Source organism: Xenopus tropicalis, chromosome 2 (genome assembly GCF_000004195.4).
Source record: "Xenopus tropicalis strain Nigerian chromosome 2, UCB_Xtro_10.0, whole genome shotgun sequence".
Taxonomy (NCBI): domain Eukaryota; kingdom Metazoa; phylum Chordata; class Amphibia; order Anura; family Pipidae; genus Xenopus; species Xenopus tropicalis.
Window position 1 is genome coordinate 68497461 of NC_030678.2, and position 20563 is coordinate 68518023.

General features: G+C 40.7%; 1 protein-coding gene across 7 annotated transcripts in view; it reads right to left on the reverse strand.

Annotated features, from left to right (window-relative positions):
* Window positions 1-20563, reverse strand: part of sox13 (SRY-box 13) — a 121355-nt gene that overhangs the window by 56990 nt on the left and 43802 nt on the right. For all 7 annotated transcript variants that reach the window (XM_012963155.3, XM_012963150.3, XM_018091271.2 and 4 more), the window contains 1 exon segment: window positions 6008-6149. In XM_012963155.3, coding sequence (XP_012818609.1) covers window positions 6008-6149 — 142 coding nt within the window.

The window sequence follows — 20563 nt, forward strand, 5'->3', positions numbered from 1 at the left end:
CGGAATCGGTCTGAAGGACCAGAATCAGCAGCTGATATCTACCTGTGTATGCCCACCTTTAGTCCCTACCTGTGTCTCTCTAATCCTTCCCTGATTAAACTGATTGATGTATAAAGACAAGCTCATTGGCATACAAACGGAAAAGGAAATCCTGGGAAGAAAGCACACTTACTCTGGGTGTAAAATGCATTAAAATGCAGAATCAGGGCAGTATGTTAATTTGATATGCAGTATAAGATTTTCCAATTGACTGGAATTCCAAATTACATCAGTTATGGATATTTTAGGAGCAATCCTGCGCTTCCTTCCTTCCTTGAATTCCTTCTGCTTTGCATATGAATAAGGATATTTCTCCACAACCTAAATGTATTTTTAGTGGATCCAGTGCTAGGTCTAGCTTAAGAGACCCCAAGGCACAGCTGTTACCGTAAGAGAAATGTTGTTCTGACAAAGTCAGTGATTGGTGGGAGTTTTGTTTCAGGCTAATGGCAGACTTCATGCCTGTAAATACAGGGGGAATTTGAAGAGGCTACAGCAAAATCTACATTCCCTTCAAGACTTTTAGTGGTGTTGCTGGGATCTGAGAGAGAATGTGGAGGAAGCCAAGCAGGGTCTGAAACGGTGGAGGACTAGGAAGCCAGACTAGTCATCTTTCGCTCCAAAGTAGAAAATCTTGAGAAGAGGGAAAGGTGTTTAACTCTTACTCCTTCAGAAAACTTCACTCCGGCCACACACCCCTGACAGAGATACATGACGAGACCAGCACCCACAAGTCAGGAAACGAGGAAGCATGGGCCACCAAATACTACAGCTCCCTCTTTACAGAGAAAAACACAGATGAGACACTAACGATCCCACAGATCTGTCAGCCATCAATGATACCTTGGCCCTGGAGAAGCTGCATTCTGCTGCTAGATCCTTAAGGGCAGTGTTGTGCAACTTCTGTGGTTCCGATGGCCGAAATTTCTTTAGCATACATAGTGGAGAGCTGCTAATGGAAGCCAGTTTTGACCACTCGCCTTTTTTAAACCACACCCATGTTATCACAAGAGCTTTTAAGGCCATGCCCACAATAATGGTGGTAGCACAGCATAAACCAAAATGGTTGGTGCTTACTGTGGGGATATCAACCATCATTCATATGTGAAAGAATTATATTGTGTCATATTAAGACACGCATATATAGTTACATAGGGTTGAAAAAAGACCAGAGTCCATCAAGTTCAACCCATCCAATTAAACCCAGCACACACAACCTATACTTACCAATCAATATACCGACATACATAAACTATATACACAACCACTAATACTAACTGTAGATATTAGTATCACAATAGCCTTGGATATTCTGATTGTTCAAGAACTCATCCAGGCCCCTCTTAAAGGCATTAACAGAATCTGCCATTACCACATCTCTAGGAAGGGCATTCCACAACCTCACTGCCCTCACCGTGAAAAACCACCTACGCTGCTTCAAATGGAAGCTCCATTCCTCTAATCTAAAGGGGTTACCTCTGGTGCGTTGATCGTTTTTTTGGGAAAAAAAGAACATCCCCCATCTGCCTATAATCCCCTCTAATGTACTTGTACAGAGTAATCATGTCCCCTCGCAACAACCCCAACCTCGACAGTCTAACCTCATAGTTTAAATCTTCCATCCCCTTAACCAGTTTAGTTGCATGTCTCCAGCTCATTAATATCCTTCTTAAGGACTGGAGCCCAAAACTGCACTGCATACTCAAGGTGAGGCCTTACCAGAGACCTATAAAGAGGCAAAATTATGTTTTCATCCCTTGGGTCAATGCCCTTTTTTTATACAAGACAGCATTTTATTCGTTTTAGTAGCCACAGAATGACACTGCCTGGAATTAGACAACTTGTTATGTACTAAAACCCCTAGATCCTTCTCAATTAAGGAGACCCCCAACGAACTACCATTCAGTAGATAGTTTGCATTTATATTATTTCTACCAAAGTGCATAACTTTGCACTTGTCAACACTGAACCTCATTTTCCAGTTTGCAGCCCAGATTTCCAATTTTGTCAAATTGCTGTGCAAAGTGCCAGCATCCTGCATGGAACTTATAGTTTTGCACAATTTAGTGTCATCAGCAAAAATAGAAACAGTACTCTCTATGCCCACCTCCAAGTCATTAATAAACAAATTAAAAAGCAAAGGACCAAGGACTGACCCCTGCGGTTATGCCACTAACCATTATGCCACTAACATTAGAAAATGTTCAATTTACCACCACTCTTTGTAATCAATCCTTCAGCCAGTTCTCTAACCAATTAACACCCTTAAATCTATAAACCTCCTCCTCCTGAGGATAGAACAGGAACCCCCAGCACATACTTACACACCTTAGAGACCATTTATTAATGGCTATTTCCAACTGCTAAAAAAACTCCCAGAACAAACCACTGTTCACCTCCCACAGACAGCATAGGGCAGGCAGAGTATGGCACACACAGGCAGGGTACGGCAGGTATATTATGGCACACACGGGCAGGGTAGGGCAGGCAAAGTATGACACGCAGAAAATACTCTGCCTGCACTATGCTGCCCGTGTGTGCCATAATCTACCTGTCCTATGCTGCCTGTGTGTGCCGTACACACAGGCAGCATAGGGCAGGTAGTACATACAGTGACACAATCCTGACACTGCTCCTACAGTCTGTCTGAGGTGTGAAGAGGTGAACAATGTGGGTGCTTACAGTCTAACCCTGAGGTTTGAACAATGCAGGGGGTGAACAATGCAAAAACTAAAAGGTGTGAACAACACAGGGGATTACAAATTTAAACAATACATGGGGATTACAGCCTGAATCTGAGGTGTGAACCATGCAGGGGGGCAGTTAATCTCAGTAGTGATACCATTTAAATCTTACACAAAGTTTAGCAGTCACAGCAGCCAGACAGGTGGGGGGCCCGTGGGCCGCCAGTTGGACAGCACTGCTTTAGGGCAATGACACACTGAGCTTCTTGTAGCCAGCTACTTGTTATGGCTACAAAATAGACTATAGTGATAATTGTCTCTACATGTGTTGTAGCGGTGACAGATTTTGTGAAACATTTTGTTTGTATATTAAACTTATGTACCGGGACATTTTCAATTGGTTCAGGTGCTGGTGAACAGCTTAAAAACTAAACCCCTATCACCTCTGCTCTTTGTTTGTTTTGTTTGGAGTCACAGCACCAGGACCAGACAGATCCCAGATCAAGTGCTCTCTTGCACATGGATGACATGACCATTTTCTGATCAACCATTGGTGAGAGCTGCTTGTCCAGACCTACAAGGACTTTGGCAGAGTTTCAGGAGCTAAAGTCAACTGTCAACTGGAAGTCAGGAACCCTGCCCTTTGGGGACTGGAGTCAAGGCCAGCTTGTGGAAATCAAATACAATTTACAAGTTGATCAGAGCAAAGGATGTATTGGAGTCTATTTCAGGATTAAAGATTTTCTGGAGAATCTATTTTCTATCCAGCACCGGCCACTGATCTTTTATTTTATGTTTAATAGACTTATCAACTGGAAAAGAAGCTTTGCACCTGCTAATATTGTAAAGAATTTAATTGAGTAAAACCTTTAAAACTTTAGAAACTGCATGCTCTTTGCAAAACGAAGTGACACGCATGCTTTTCCACCTGTAATTCACTTTATTGCTGGTGAAAAGGCATTTTGAAGAGATTAGCTGCCCACGGTAGCAGAGATTAACGGCCAGTGATTCATTTCCTTGTAAACCACGAACCTAAGACCCCTAGTCTCTATGAAAGTAGCAAAGCGTCTTCCGGTTCTGAATTACACTTACACTTAGAGGTATCCGGTATCCGGAAACCCATTATCCAGAAAGTTCCAAATTATGGGATCGCCATCTCCCATAGACTCATACAAACGAGAACCCCTTTTTAGCTTCTTTACAAGCGTCTTTTTTACCTTTTGGGAATTCAGACAGCCCTTCTTTACTTACTGACTTCTCCTTAACTTTCCCCTTTTTCAACAGTGTCATAACTGCAATGTAAACAAGTGGCAAAGCACCATGTTGTGTAGCCTTCATTAACTTACTGACAGAAGTGAAAAGCAGATGAATAAACTGCAACAATGGGTACACCCAGGAGGGGAAAATTTCTGCCATCTTGTTGGAATTAAAAAGGAACACCATTTCCATGTTCACATACATAACAGCATCAGAACACAAAGCTAGTGGAGAATGTTAACTCTAGTTTCCAACAACCCACCCACGGGAGGCACAACCATCACTGGAGAGCAGGGGCGGGCCAAGCCGACCAGGTGCCCTAGATGGGGGGGGGGGGTGCAGGTGGGGATTGCCCCCACCGCATAATGACAAGTGGTTGGGGCAATGGCGAAGGAGCCCAGACTAGGGGTAGGCAGGAGAGGCTCCTGCCTGGTGCCCCCAATCATTGCGCCCTAGGCAGCTGCCTCTTCTGCCTACCCCTAGTTCCGGCCCTTCTTCAGCGCATAAGGGACTTTTTAAGTGTAAAGGTAAGGGCTAAAACATCTGTATTGTACCCCAGTTTTATGCAGCATCATAATAATTAGCCTGTCTGTAGAGAAAAAACACTAATGTACCTGGGGTGAGAAACTTTATAGGATAGGGAGAGGAAGTGTTAAAATTTAAGGGGAACTCCACCCAAACACAATTTAAGCTTTTTTTTAAAAAGTAAATATAATTTCAAGCAACTCTGCAATATACATCAATTAAAAATATGCAGCATTTTAATATTTAATATGGTTTGGAACAGTTACCTAAGCCTGCCCCACTGTTCTCCTGCTGATCTGGCTGACTACTTGGAGACTTTGAAAATGTAACAGCTGCCTGCTTTCTCCAAATCCCACAATTCCCTGAACACATGAGATCAATAAGGAAAGGAACAATAAAGTGCAATGCATTGTGGGTTATGTAGTTTCCAGCATGCTATCTTTAAGCTATGGAGCAGTTGTTACAATTTATTACATCAATGTTTTAGCTCCTCCTCCATGTCAGGAATTTAAATGATGCAGAAAGAGAACCGATTTGCAGCTGGATTTCAGCATATAAAAATGGTACTTCTTTATATGTTTAGAAGCAACAGATTACAGTGTTAGGTATAATAAGCATTACTGTGTTGTGCGGGGCTCTGGCAAATTTTGGTTCAGAATCCAGAGTTTCCCTTTAAGGGTGAACGTCCCTCTAAGTGCTGACAGGGGGTTGTCACGGAAAATGTAATTTTAAGCAAGTTTCTGAGATACATTCATTACAAATTTTCAGTTTTTAAAGTTATTTTTAAATATATCTATTAAAAGCCAGGCTGTTTACATCTTTTGTACTCCTGGCCCTGACTCATGCAACAATGTTGCAAGCCAACTGATTTAAAAAAAACTGGCTTAAAAATATTTAATGTATAGACAAAACTGCACTGTATATTAAAGATGAGTCCTTAAGAGTGCTTTGTAAAGGGGAAGACCTACTCCTCCCATTGATCTATACAAATCTAATCAGCCACTAAAGGTGCCCATACACTATAAGATCCGCTCGCTTGGCGACATCGGCGTCCTACGGGTGGGCGATATCGGGTAGCAAGAAGCTTAAAAAAAAGGTTAAGGGCAGTCGGTTTGGGGACCGCATCAACGAGCCGATGCGGTGCCAGATCCGACCGGATTTTCTAACCTGGCCGATCGAGATCTGGCCAATTTCAGGCCAGATATCGGTCGGCCAGGCCACTCTGTTCTGACCATACACGGGCCGATTAGCTGCCGAATCGGTCCAAGGGACCGATATCGGCAGCTATAGTCGGCCCGTGTATGGGGACCTTAACTGGTATTGCTTGCTACAGCTAAATTTGCCATATCCAGGTTGGAATTAATTGGCCTTTATAGTTTTGTGTCTTCAGCAGAGATGCTTACAATGCCAACCCCAAGACATTAATAAACAGCACTGTTTCATTTAAAACTGGATTTACAAGTCTATGCATCCTGTTGTGAAGCAGCAAATATAAAGCTCACCTGAGGGGGAGATTCATAATCCTGTTTAGTGAAGAATGGGGGAGTGCCAGATTGTAAAGCAGGTTCTTCATAATCTTCCTCCACTTTAAAGCAGTGTCCTTCTATGCCTTCACTTGGAGAGACTGGTATCTTTGCAGATATTCTTTAAGAGAAATTAACATGATTGGAATATGCCTAAAGCCTACTATGATCATTATCATTTATTTATAAAGAGCCAGTAAGCTATACAGTGGTTTAAATTAATTTATACAGAGATCTTACAATAATTTAAAAGATAACTAATACATTAATAAGATATCAAAAGAAATTTGATTTAGACTATTCTTCTAATTAAATTTTTCAGTATAAAAAAAATTATTAGACACAATTTCATGGTGTGGCATTCTGTAGGCCTAGAGTTATATGTGGACATCTGCCACTTCTTTAATTCTTCTGCAGGAAAACCTCTATCACTGGTCTTCAATGACCCTTTTTGGGCCCCAGATAATTCTGAGTGGTACCAACATTGACTTTAGAGGTCAGACTAGTAATGATCAAAGTACAGACTAGGGTGAGGCAACATCATAGTCAAGGTTGGGCAAAATGATTATCAAAGACAAAAAACAAGAAAAACAAGCAGTAACAGGCTTTAGCAGCAAGCAGTAAAATGACAGTAAAGGGAATTAGTTGCCAATAGATGGCAAATACCTGGTTGACATTTTTGACAACCAAAAGGCCATAAGGTATCCCCCAGTATAAAAACAAAAGCCTAGAGTGGCATTAAACTTGCCATGGAATCATTGAAGGGAAGAGAATATGGCAGACGTACATCTGAAATGGGTTCTTTCATGAGAACCCTATGCTTTTTATGGAAGGATCTGACCAGATATGGGCTATTTGTATCTTCACTTTGGACAAAAACCCTTACAGTTTATAAGCTATTTGACCTCCGGATTGTAAAGAGTGCACAATTATCTTCCTCAAATTCATAATGTCCATCAAAGTGAACACAAAAAGGTAAGCAAAAAAATACGAGATCCTGCAATATTCATACTGGAGGTATAAAATAGTAAAAAGTAAGGGGTACAGCTCGGTGACACACTGAGGTGTCCACACTAGCACTCTGTGCCTGGTTTAGGGAGAGCAGGGGGGGATTAACTATACCTGTGCTGATTTGAACGACGCACCGCACTTATTTTAACTTAGCTGGGTAGGCAGGTGTTAAAACGCCGTGGGTGGTGTGGTGCGTCATTCAAACCAGCACTTCTCAGTACTCTTCTTCCCCCCTGCTTTCCCTATACCAGGCACATAGTGCTAGTGTGGACACCTCAGTGTGTCACCGAGCCGTACCCCTTACTTTTAACTATTTGACATATTTTAATGGTTAATTAAAGGTTAAGTTTTAACTTGGTCTGAGTCTACGAACTAATACAGCTGTGGTCGGTGCAGCGTTTAAATCTTCTTTCTTTCTTCCTTAATTGCATCTTTGAAAGATGCACCTGTTGAGCCTCTTGATTCTCTAGATGCTTAACAAGAGCCTCCAAAATCGTCTCCAGGGATGTGGCTGGGCTCCCCTGTGAGGTTTTCATTATTGGCCCAATCTAACTAACATTCAGTAGGACTAGAACCTTGAGTATAAAAGACGGCAAAACATAATTACAGAAGACTAGATTTAACCCTTTCACTGCCAGCCGTTTTGGACCAAAGTGGAACTTCTACTGCCAGACAGTTTTTGAACATTTTGCACTGTTTCACTTTAGGGGCCTTTCCTCAGGGGGACTTTTAGTTTACCCAGGAAAACAATATATTGGTTTTTTTCAGGACAACCTAAGCTTTTAAAATATGGTGGAATTTTTGTCCAATTCCAATTCTGTAACAAGATATAGGCTTCTAAATGTCTAAAAAATTAAAAAAATAATATTTCCCATAATATAAACACATACACCAGAAACAAAAATTATTTTATGCATGAAAATACAACTGATTTGGAAAGTCCCATGTCTCCTGAACAATACCAAATATATATAGTTTTATGGAGATTCTCACTTGTATAGGTCAAAAACTCCCTGCAGTACACTACGAAATTTCCAAAGCACTGCTCCAGAAAGCTGCATACTTTAGATTTCAAGGCCAAAAATTCCACTAACAGAAAGTTTATCCCATAAAACTATACATTTTTAGAAAGAACAGATTCTGGGGAATCCAGAATAGGTAGAAATGCCTGTCTACTCCAAACTGCTAAGTTGCAATGTATATTAAAGTTATTGGTTTTTATCAAAATTTGTGACATTTTTTAAAAATCGCTTCAAAGCTTCCAGTCTATAGTATCTTATTTCCTACAGGTCATAAAGTAACCAGATAAAACACCCTAAATATGAACGCCAGGGGTCCACTGAACAGTTTGATGCCCAATATGTATAGGTTTACTTAAGTATGTGGCATGTAGGGGCCCCAATGTGAACATACCCTCATATGATCTATAATTTCAGCTTCTGCAAAATTAACCCATTTACATCATTATATGTGGGATAACGCTAGTAAAAAGTACATTCCCCCGAGAAAGTCATATTTTTGGAAAGTACACATTCCCCCAAATCTAAAATGGTTACCCATGTCTTTCTACTCCAAAGTACCAAGCCGCAAAGCTTTCCTAAAGTTGGCAATTTTGATAACATTTTCAAAAATCCTCTCAAAGCTTCCAGTTTCCAGCATCTTATCTCCCACATATCATTAGGTACCAGGATAAAACACCCTGAATTTGAACACCAGGGGTCCACTGAACAGTTTGATGCCCAATATGTATAGGTTTACCTAAGTATGTGGCATGTAGGGGCCCCAATGTGAACATACCCCCATATGATCTATCATTTGTCATTTCAGCTTCTGCAAAATCAACACATTTAAGGCATTATATGTGGGATAACGCTAGTAAAAAGTACATTCACCACAGAAAGTACACATTCCCCCGAATCTAAAACGGGTATGTATGTATGTATATCTTTATTTATAAAGCGCTACTTATGTACACAGCGCTGTACAGTAGAATACATTAATACAAACAGGGGGTTAAAGATAATGGATAAATACAAAGTACAACAATAAATACAAATTAATACAAGGTACAGTTGCAATAAGAGTCAGAAACAAGATGAACGAGGTCCCTCCCCCGTAGAGCTTACAATCTATATGGGAGAGGTAACTAACAGACACAAATGGGCAAATGTAAGTGCTGTAGGTCACAGTGGGTGACACTACAATATAAGTGCCAGTTCCCAGATCAGGTGCTGGGTGAGTGCTCCAAAAGGTAGTCTAAGTTTAGATTTAAAAAGACTGAGGGAGGATTCTCTCCAGAGGAAATCGGAGAGGGCATTCCAAATGTAAGGGGCAGCAAGGCAGAAAGGTTTAAGGCGGGAAACAGCAGTAGTAGTGGGGGGCGCAACCAAGCGGTTGCTCTGCGAGGAACGAAGGAGTCGGCCAGGAACGTATGGAGACATAAGGGAAGAGATGTAGTGAGGGGCAGAGGAATGGAGGGCTTTGAAGGTTAAGAGAAGGAGTTTGTACACTATTCTTTGTTTAATAGGAAGCCACGATAAGGACTTTAGCAGGGGAAGGGCCTGAACTCTCCTGGATGAGAGGAGGAGAATTCTAGCAGCAGTGTTTAATATAGACTGTAGGGGGGAAAGATGGGAGTTAGGGAGGCCGGTTAGCAGCAGGTTACAGTAGTCAAGTCGGGATAGGATGAGCGCGTGCATGAGCAGCCTAGCTGTTACAGTACCCATGTCTTTCTACTCCAAAGTACCAAGCCGCAAAGCTTTCCTAAAGTTGCCTATTTTGATAACATTTCCAAAAATCCTCTCAAAGCTTCCAGTTTCCAGCATCTTATCTCCCACATATCATTAGATACCAAGATTAAACACCCTGAATTTGAATGCCAGGGGTCCACTGAACACTTTGATGCCCAATATGTATAGGTTTACCTAAATATGTGGCATGTAGGGGCCCCAATGTGAACATACCCCCAATATGATCTATCATTTCTGTCATTTCAGCTTCTGCAAGTACACATCCCTCCTAATTTAAAATGGGCACGCAGGTCTTTCTACTCCAAAGTACAAATGAAAATAGTGCACAGGAATTTTCTCAGCTGCCAACTCAATTTCTGCAAAAAAAGCCCAATGACCGTGTATTATGTGCCTTAAGACCCCCTAACTGTACAGAGAGCCCCAGAAAACCATATATTTGTGGAAAGTACACATTCTGACAAATCCAACATGGGTAAAAGAGTCCTTTCTACATCAAAGTACCAATCTGCAAAGCTTTCCTAAAGTTAGTGGTTTTTATGACATTTCAGAAAATCGCAAAAAAATGTTGCAGTTTGCCGCATTTATCTCACACAATTTCTTGCATACAAAGGCAAATCACCCCAAATAGGAACACCAAAGGTCTACTGAACAGTTTGATGCCCAATATGCATAGATATACCAAAGTCTGCGGTATGTACTGACCCCAAAATGAAAATAGCGCATATGGATTTCTCGCCTGCCAACTCAGCTTTTGCACACAGAGCCCCCTGTCAGTATTATGTGCAGTAACACCCCATAACTATACAGAGACCCCCACAAAACCATATATTTTTGGAAAGTACACATTCTGATGAATTCAAAATAAGGAAAGTTATTTTTCTACACCAAAGTTACACATGCTAAAAACAGATCAGGAATACTAATACAGGGATAAAAATGCAATAAAACCACAAAAATTTAGCAAATTAGTGAAACGACAAAATAAGACACACTAATATCTAAGCCAATCACAGAATATCTAAGCCAATAGTCTTGCTGTCAAAATAAACAGTTTTTAGGGAAAAGAAACTAAAAACAAAGTGGTAAAAAAAAAAGTGTTTGTGTATACAGGTTTGTACATGTGTAAAAGTTGTGTGTAAGTGTGTATATGAGTGTATATAAGTGTATATAGGTGTAGATTAGTGTGCAAAATGAAAACAAACACAAAAAAAACCTGAAAAATTGTGTGCTGTATGTGTGTGTCAATGTATGTAAGTGTGTATAAGTGTGTATAAATGCAAAATAAAACAGCCTTGCCTGTCCTGAAGCTTGCCTGGTCCTGGCGCTGCAGTCAGAGCAGGAAATCCCGGGGGCCGGCGCTGGGGGGGAAGCAGGAAGTGGGACCAAGCAGCAGACGTGATGCGATCGCGTCTGCTGCTTGGGGGTCGGCCCTGCAACGATCGCTTCGCAGGGCCGACATGACAGCCCCCCTGGCTCGTTGCCCAGGGGGCGGTCATCACTAAGTAACCTTATCTGCCAAACGACGTATGGCGTTGGCAGATATAGCCTTTTACTGCAACGACGTACGCCGTATGTTGTTGGCAGCGAAAGGGTTAAAAGGAATCTTCAAAAACAACAGGACACCACCAACTTCAAAAAAAAGGTCCAGAGTGTCATTACACTCTGCATCAATAATGAACCCCCGTGGCATTATCACACATGTAATGAAGACACACATCCACAGCTTAATATAGTCTCTAGCCAAATAGTTATTTTCAGTGAGTTTCAACTGCACATATCCGGTGGAGGCCGAATCCACCCTGCTCCTGCCTATACTAGATCTTTCATCTGCTCCACCCAAAAGCATCATGTTCTATCCAGCCACCGATTCTTTGTCCTCTCCTTCCTGTTTTATCCAGCCACCAATTCTGCTCCCTCTCTGTCCGATTCTATCCAGCCACCGAGATGGCCTTTCCGTAATTCGGAACTTTCTGGATAACGGGTTTCTGGATAAGGGATTCCCATACCTGTACTTGATCTAGACGGTGTGAGTGCAGGTATCCATAGTATCCAGTTTTCTAAAACATCAGGTTAAGTGTACCTTTATGCTGCCTGTGTAATTTAAACTGCAGAGATTCTTTCCTCCACTGTCTGCATCACAGAGAAGGAGGGATTACATTTTTTAAAACTGAACCTTATTTTTCATTTTGCTGCCAGTTTTCCAATTTTGTCAAATCGCACTGCAAAGTGGCAGCATCCTAGTTTTGCACAATTTAGTATCATCAGCAAAAATAGGTAAGTCTTTAATAAGTCTTTATATGCCCACCTCCAGGTCATTAATAAACAAGTTAAAAAGCAAAGGACCAAGGACTGACCCCTGCGGTACTCCACTAACAACACTGGCCCAATTAGAAAATATTAATGGATGGGATCCCTTTTTGAATAATGGAACAACATTAGCAATTCACCAGTCCCTCTGCAGCATGCCAGACCTCAACGAATCCTAAAAAATTAAGTGAAGAGGTTTGGCAATTACAGAGCTAAGCTTCTATAATACTCTAGGATGAATACCTTTCAAGTCTCTCAATTTATGGGTCACTCAGGAGCATAATCAAAATAGTTAACTAGAATTGGGTCTATTAAAAGGGAATCCTTGATTAGCTGGTCCTCAGTTGTGTTGACTTTTTCCTTGTTCTCATCAACCAACTGACCCCTCTGTGATAATAAGAGCACAATTTTTTGCTATTTACATATTTAAAACATAATTTTGGAATCATTTTACTCCTTTCTGCAAAACCCCTTTCCATCTCTATTTGTGTTGAGTTCAGTATTATTAGATATCACTAGGTCCAAAAGAGAATCATTCCTAGTACAGGTATGGGATCCCTTATCCGGAAACCTGATATCCAGAAAGCTCCGAATTACGGAAAGGCTGTCTCCCATAGACTCCATTTTAATCAAATAATTCAGATTTTTTTTATTTCCTTTTTCTTCAGAAAAAATTACATTGGAGGACCTTTCCTTAACCCTTTCACTGCCAGCCCTTTTGGTCAAAGCAGAACTTCCACTGCCATGGTTTTGAACATTTTGCACTGTTTCACTTTAGGGGCCTTTCCTCGGGGGGACTTTTAGTTTACCCAGGAAAACAATATATTGTTTTTTTCAGGACAACCTAAGCTTTCAAATTATGGTAGATTTTGGTGTAATTCCAATTCTGTAACAAAATATAGGCTTCTAAATGTCTAAAAAATTTAAAAAAATAATATAAACACGCATACCAGAAACAAATATTATTTTACGCACAAAAATACAACTGATTTGGAAAGTCCCATGTCTCCTGAACGTGCCAATACCAAATATATATAGTTTTATGAAGATTTCTCACTTGTATGGGTCAAAAACTCCAGTAGTACACTACCAGCAGTTCACCAAATTTCCAAAGCACTGCTTCAGAAAGCTGCATACAAGGCCAGAAAATCCACTAACAGAAGGTTTATCCCAGAAAATTCCCATTTAAATTTAGTAGGAGTCGGTTCATTTTTTGCCAACTCCGACTCCAGGTACCCAAAATTGCCTCCGACTCCGACTGCACAGCCCTGGTAAAAAGTGGAGTAAGACATTACCGGTGATGTTGCTCATAGCAGCCATTAGATGCTTTGCTACTGTTGAAATCTGATTACTGATTGGATGCCTTGGGCAACATTATTGGTAATGCTTCACTCCACTTTTTACACAGCATGATAAATATACCCCTTAGTCTTAGTTACTATGTAAGGAAAATGGAAATTGATCAGGCTGGATGGTCAGACACACTCACCAAGGGCCACATAAAACAGCCAGGTGGGGCGGATTTGGCCCCCAGGCCTTGTGTTTGACATATATGCACTAGGCTTTTTTTTTTTTTTTTTTTAACGTATTTTTATTGTTTTTTTAACTGAAAAGTTAGAAAAGTAGGAAAGAGGGGAGAGGGGGGGAGCTGGACATCTTTGGTTTTCATTCGGTGGTAGTTGCGGAGGATTCGAGCCATAGGGACCAAATTCCTTCAAATTTGCTTGCGCCGCCTCTGGCCAGGTAGGTGAGTTTGTATAGTTGCAGTTGAGAGTTGATCAGGGAGATCCATTTGCCGAGTGTCGGTGGGGTTGGGCCATCCATCAAATGGTTGGTGCTCTCTGTAGGGATATCCCCCTTCATTCATATGTGAAAGAATTATAATATGTCTTATTAAGACACTCCTTTAAATCCATATGTCTGCTGCTCCCCTTAGGGACCATATAATAACTATTTACAAATGCTAACAAACTTCCAGAACCAACCCCTGCCAGATTCACCTCCCACAGGCAGCATAAGGCAGGCAGAGTATGGGACACACTGACAGGGCAGCATAGGGCAGGCAGAGTATGGCACACACAGGCAGCATAGGGCAGGCAGAGTATGGCACACACAGGCACAATGGAAGTGTAATTACGTTTAGACTTGGTGTGATAAGTATTTGGTCATATTTGAGGTAAATTTGTTATAGCATGCTTGGGAAACCAAGTTTTTATCTGTCCCAGGTTTTTGTCTCAGTGGTTCCATGTCATATAGCCTGGACAGTATTTCTTTGGCTCAGGTGGGCTAATTAAATGGCCTTTCCCATGTACTGTAAGCTGAGAAAGGAACTTGCTGTCTTTTCACCCTGAACTGGTAATTAGACACAGCACAAAGCATGTCTAATTACAGTGAGAGAGCAGAAGAGAAATCTCTTCTTGCAAAATAAATGTCGAATAGTTGAGTTTTAGGGCACTTAATGTGAATTCTGAAAGTTTTGTATGATTTGTGTTTATGTACACAGATAACTGTTACCATCACCCATGGACAAATGGTAATGCCTGTTGACCAGGGTTAGGAGGAACAGCTCAAGAGATAATGATTATGGGTGTCAGTCTTACATTATCCTTGATCATTTAATTATGAAAGGGTGTCCTAAAGGCCAGAAAAACAAGGCTAAAAATCTAGCAACAAATCAGAAAAGGACACTGACACTGTTACTGTTTCCTAAATCAGTAGAGATGACAAACAATGATCTTTTTTTTTTTTTTTTTTCCAATTGAAAAAAAATGGATATTGAAAAGATAAAGTTTTAGCTCCCTTCATTGGGGAAAAAACTAAAAATTATCTACAGATGAACTAAGGAACCTTAATGTGTAAGATTTTTGACTATATATATTAATAATATATATAATCACCCCTCTTACTAGGGTTCCGGTTCTTTTGAGAAGCAGACAAATAACCCACACCAATAAGTGTATATTAAAATAAATATATTCAGTAGCAAATCAATGGATTGTTACAATTAAAAGATTAGTTAACACAACACAATATATTTACATTGTTTACAACTACAAATTAATAATGGAGTCTACATCATTATAGCTACCGACAAACACAGAACATGGGGGTCTGGTTCCTCTTCTCTAGCCATGGCATCCTCTGGTCTGTCTCACATCCTGCTCAGTCACTTCTGATGCTCTCCCCAGGTTGTTCCTCCCAGGTTCCTCCCTCAGGTTCTTCCCTTGACCACTGTCCAGCCCACATTAATACACCTTTCAGCCACTGCCCCCCGCATACCAACTGATCAGATGGGGTTGATAAAAACCACACCTTGCCCATTGTTCAGTAACTGTTGAGTTTTATGGCTTCTTCCAGACCTACTGTCCTACCACCATCTACAGAAAAACCCTTTGATATGGAGATTTGGCTTCAGGTGTAACTTGAACAACTGGTTTATAGTAATCAGTAGAACTCCCCCCATACTCAGTGTATAACACATAAATATGTATAAAGACACAAACACACACACACACATATATATATATATATATATATCACAAATAAGGGCATCCAAGATCAATGATTTCTTACAAATGGCACCAACTAACGGCCTGTGTAACTGATATCTGGCTGAAAAACGACCAGATATTGATTGGGCAGGTTTAGAAATCCTGTTGGGGTAACGACTGCATCAGCTCATTGATGTGGTCCTCACATGGACATCATGCATTCCCATCGTTGTGATTCCCAATATCATTTAGCTCAGTGTGGGCATATCTAGAAACATCAGCTCATTTTATGAGTTCGTCAAGTATATGACCAGTTTAATGAATTGCTAATTCCATCTAGATTAAAAGACAATTAAATGACTAAGTAATAATTTCCATAGGGATTTTCAGATGTAAGATGTGTAATTTCCAAATATGTGAGGACACGAACAGTAGTTTATTTGTTGCAAGTGTCGGTTTAAAATTTGGAAACACAATGTTGCTATCAAAAGATGTAATGCTACCATAGAAACGACCTGTCTAATGCTACAGTAGAAAGAAACTATGGGGCCAATTCACTAAAGGTCGATAAAATGAGCACTATTTATAGCATATGCTAAAAATTTTATCACTTCTTATTTTTTGCAACTTAACGCTCGATTCACTAAAAGGACACTTGTCATAATTAAGAAGTGATGTTCTTTGCATTATCTTGCTATGAACGCTTTTCGTGCGTTATATTCTGCTACGTGCGTTATTTCCCGCTGCGCACAATATATTTCGCCACGTGCGATATTAGCGCACGATATTACGCATGTAACCATTACTTTCTGAAAACTACTGTTCTGACAATTACCATTTCCCCGAAAACTGAAAGATGCATCACTCTAGGTACAGGGATGTCAAACTCAATCACATAGGGGGGCCGAAATCTAAAACACATGCTAAGTCGCGGGCCAAATTTTTTATTAATATACTTTGTAAGATACTAAGGGGTATATTTATCACAATGTGTAAAAAGCAGGGCTGTGGAGTCAGTAGATAAATTCTCCGACTCCTCAGTTTCTGATACTTCCGACTCCGACTCCACGACTCCGACTCCTCTGTTTTTAATATGCTAATGTATTTTATACATTCATACAGTCAATGAAAAGCATGCTTCATGGTCACTCAACGTGTTCGTTTATGCACTGCGTGCATTGGGCTTTATTCTTATAGCAGAGAAGTAATTAATGACTGTTTGTGAATTGGGACATTTAAACTTGCTTTATTTATTTTTTTAATTCCCATTTAAATTTAGTCGGAGTCTGAGTCGGTTCATTTTTTGCCGACTCCGACTCCAGGTACCCAAAATTGCCTCCGACTCCGACTCCACAGCCCTGGTAAAAAGTGGAGTAAGACATTATCGGTGATATTGCTCATAGCAGCCATTAGATGCTTTGCTACTGTTGAAATCTGATTACTGATTGGATGCCTTGGGCAACATTACTGGTAATTCTTCACTCCACTTTTTACACAGCATGATAAATATAACCCTTAGTCTTAGTTACTATGTGAGGAAAATGGAAATTGATCAGGCTGGATGGTCAGACACACTCACCAAGGCCACATAAAACAGCCAGGTGGGCCAAATTTGGCCCCCAGGCCTTGTGTTTGACATATATGCACTAGGCTTTTTTTTTTTTTTTTTTAAACGTATTTTTATTGGTTTTTTAACTGAAAAGTTAGAAAAGTAGGAAAGAGAGGGGAGGGGAGCTGGACGTCTTTGGTTTTCATTCGGTGGTAGTTGCTGAGGATTCGAGCCATGGGGACCAAATTCCTTCAAATTTGCTTGCGCAGCCTCTGGCCAGGTAGGTGAGTTTGTATAGTTGCAGTTGAGAGTTGATCAGGGAGATCCATTTGCCGAGTGTCGGTGGGGTTGGGCCCATCCAATGCATGGCGATTGTCTTTTTTGCGTAGAAGAAAAGTAGCCTCATTAAACATCTGGTATATGCTCTGGGCACCAAGGAGTCAAGTAGGCCCAGTAAGCACGTAGTTGGGTTATAGACTTGAGGGAGTAACAGATCTGTGGCCATGAATTGTACAATTTGCCTCCAGAATTTTTGTATGTCTGTGCAATCCCATATTAGATGGAAGAAATTAGCACAGGAGGCCCTGCATCTCAAGCAGTTAGGAGAGGCAAGTCTTCCAATGGTGTGTAGTTTTTGGGGTGTGAGGTAGGTTTGGTGAATGATTTTAAATTGTATGAGTCTGTCTCTCACACTCACTAAAGGTTGGTATAGGTTTTCAATAATTTCGTCCCAATCATCAGATTCTATGTGGATCCCGCTTGCTTCCCACTTGTATTTTACTCTGGGCCATGGGTCATAACGCTTAGAGATCAGGTGTTTGTATGTGCTGGAGAGAGGTTTCTGTCTAGTTGTTTGAGTTATTAATTTTTCCAGATCAGTACGCTGGATTTGTGGTGATGATATTGGGAATTAAGCGGAACAGAGATGCGTAATTTGCGCATATCAAAGCTCCGACAGGTCGGGTCGGGAAGTAGCTTGGCGTAGCTGGGGTAAAGTGTTCAAGGCTCCATTTGTGTATAAGTGGTCGATGCGCTTAATTCTTATTTTGGCCCAGGTTGCTGCCTCTGGAAAAGCTGCAAAGTGTTTAAGGTTGCTATTGCCCCATAGTGGTGTATCGGGCGATAGCAGCTCTGTTGTGTTAGTGAGGTGCCTCATAGTGTCCCATGCCCTCTTTGTGGCATCTAGAACTGGTGGTAGGGGGCTAATGTCGTTTCGACTTCTGTAAAGAGCATTGTGTAGGCTTTCAATAGAGGTTGCATATAGAGCTTCTAATAGTGACGCTGGGTTTTCGGTGTCAAATACTTTCCAATTAGCAATGTGGGAGTTTTGGGAGGCTAAGAAGTATAGTTCGTAGTTGGGGGATGTAAGTCCTAGGTGGTCTAGGGGGGCGTTAAGCGTTGGTCTAGAAAGGGTGGGGGTTTTGTTTCCCCAGATGAATTTGGTCTGTGTCCGGTCGATGTCCTGTAGGGCTTTTTTGGGTATATAGCTGGGGGTGTTACTGAAAATATATAAAAATTTTATCATTTTACATATATTAATTCTCCCGATTAACGTTAAGGGTAGTTTTGTCCAAAATTTAAGAGTGTCTTTAAACCGGTTGTGCAGTGGATACAAGTTATGTTGCAGGAATAGGCCTGGGTCTTTGGTAATGTGTATTCCTAGGTATTTAAAGTTATTTGCGATTTTGAGGGTGCATTCTGGGTCTGCCATTTGTGGTATTTGCCCATCTACGGGGAAGATTATGGATTTTTCCCAATTATTTTGCAGTCCCGAGAACATGCCAAAGCGTTTGATTATCTGAATTACAGATGTAAATGAGTTGTGGGGGTCGGCAAGATACAGTAATGTATCATCTGCGTATAATGAAATCTTTTCCTCAACTGTTTTGTACATGAGGCCTTTGACTTGTTGGGAGTGTCTAATTGCAATTGCCATGGGTTCGATGGCTAATGCAAAAAGAAGTGGGGAGAGGGGGCAGCCCTGGCGGGTGCCTCGGGTGAGTGTAATTGTGGGGGATAGGATCCCATTTACCCTGATTGTAGCTTTAGGTTCTTTATACATTAGTTTAATCCATTTAGTAAAGGTTGGGCCAAATTTCATTCTAGTTAGGACTTCACAGAGGTATAGCCACTCGATAGAGTCAAAGGCCTTGGCAGTGTCCAGTGACACTACTAATCTGGAGCCTGGGTTTTCATGTGGGATTTGTAGGTTGAGAAAGAGTCTTCTCAGGTTAAAGCTGGTGGATTTGGATGGAATGAAGCACTAGGCTTTAACACAAGCTTCTAAAGTGGCAATTCGCTCACATCCAGTTAAACACTTTGGAGCGTTGTTCCAAATTTCCAAACATGTGGCAGACTGTAAACCGATTCAAAACTTGCTGCCACTCATTCTCCCAGTTACAGAAAGCAGTTAAACAAAACCGGGGAAAAAAAAGAGTTTGAATAAACTTTTTGCCTTGTTTTTAACAGTCCTTGTTTTTAACTCCTGTGTATATAACTCCACTTACAGAGCAACCACTAACTCCTGCATTATAACTCCACTCCAGAACACCCAGCAATCACAGCTAACCACCAGAGCAAGCTCCGCTGGAGTCCCAGTGGTTCTATTTATGCTGTGTGTTCAGAAGCAACTAATCAAACTCTACCCACCTCATAATGAAGGAAATGTAAATACAAATCAATGCAACTTTTAGCCACAGGGCCTCCGATATTTTTGGGCCCCTGGCACTTGTAGCACTTATTTCCACTGTAATGTTACAATAAAATGATTTGAAAGTTTTCATCACAATAGCACATCCATCAAGTTTAAACTTTTGTCCTAGCAAAACCTACTAGCTGTGGTCTTATGAAGAACACACTCCTATTCATATAGTTGCCTTTTATTAAATTATTTTGAAGTTAGTTTACATAACGCCCTCTGGTTGGCTCTGAAATCCTTTGGTACTCCTTCAAGCAGAAGTGATCCCAGATGATTTGAGCCTGGTTCCTAAATTCTAATATATATTTCTACAGTACTGTCCTTAGGAACTATTCACTAAACATCTAGGCTGATGATAACTATCAAAAAGAATAAACAAATCAGAATCTGCTTTCAAACTGGCTTTGACAAACTGTCTTTTCTGGATTATAATATCCAAATCTAAATATGTGATGTGATTATCACTAAATGTAGTACTAAATTTAAAAAGAGCTAGATTACTGATTAAGCTATCCATAAAACTCAAGAAGCTTCCTTGTAAGTTTCTCCCCATACCAAAATAACACAACTGATATATCTCCTCCATAATTTAACATTGGAGATACATATTATACTTTACTTTATTATGGAGACATCATGTCCGGACTTGTGTTTTACTAGTAAGTGTTATTCTCATATCTATCATAAGATCAAAAAGGAATTAAACAGCTCCAGGCAGCATTTGAAAAC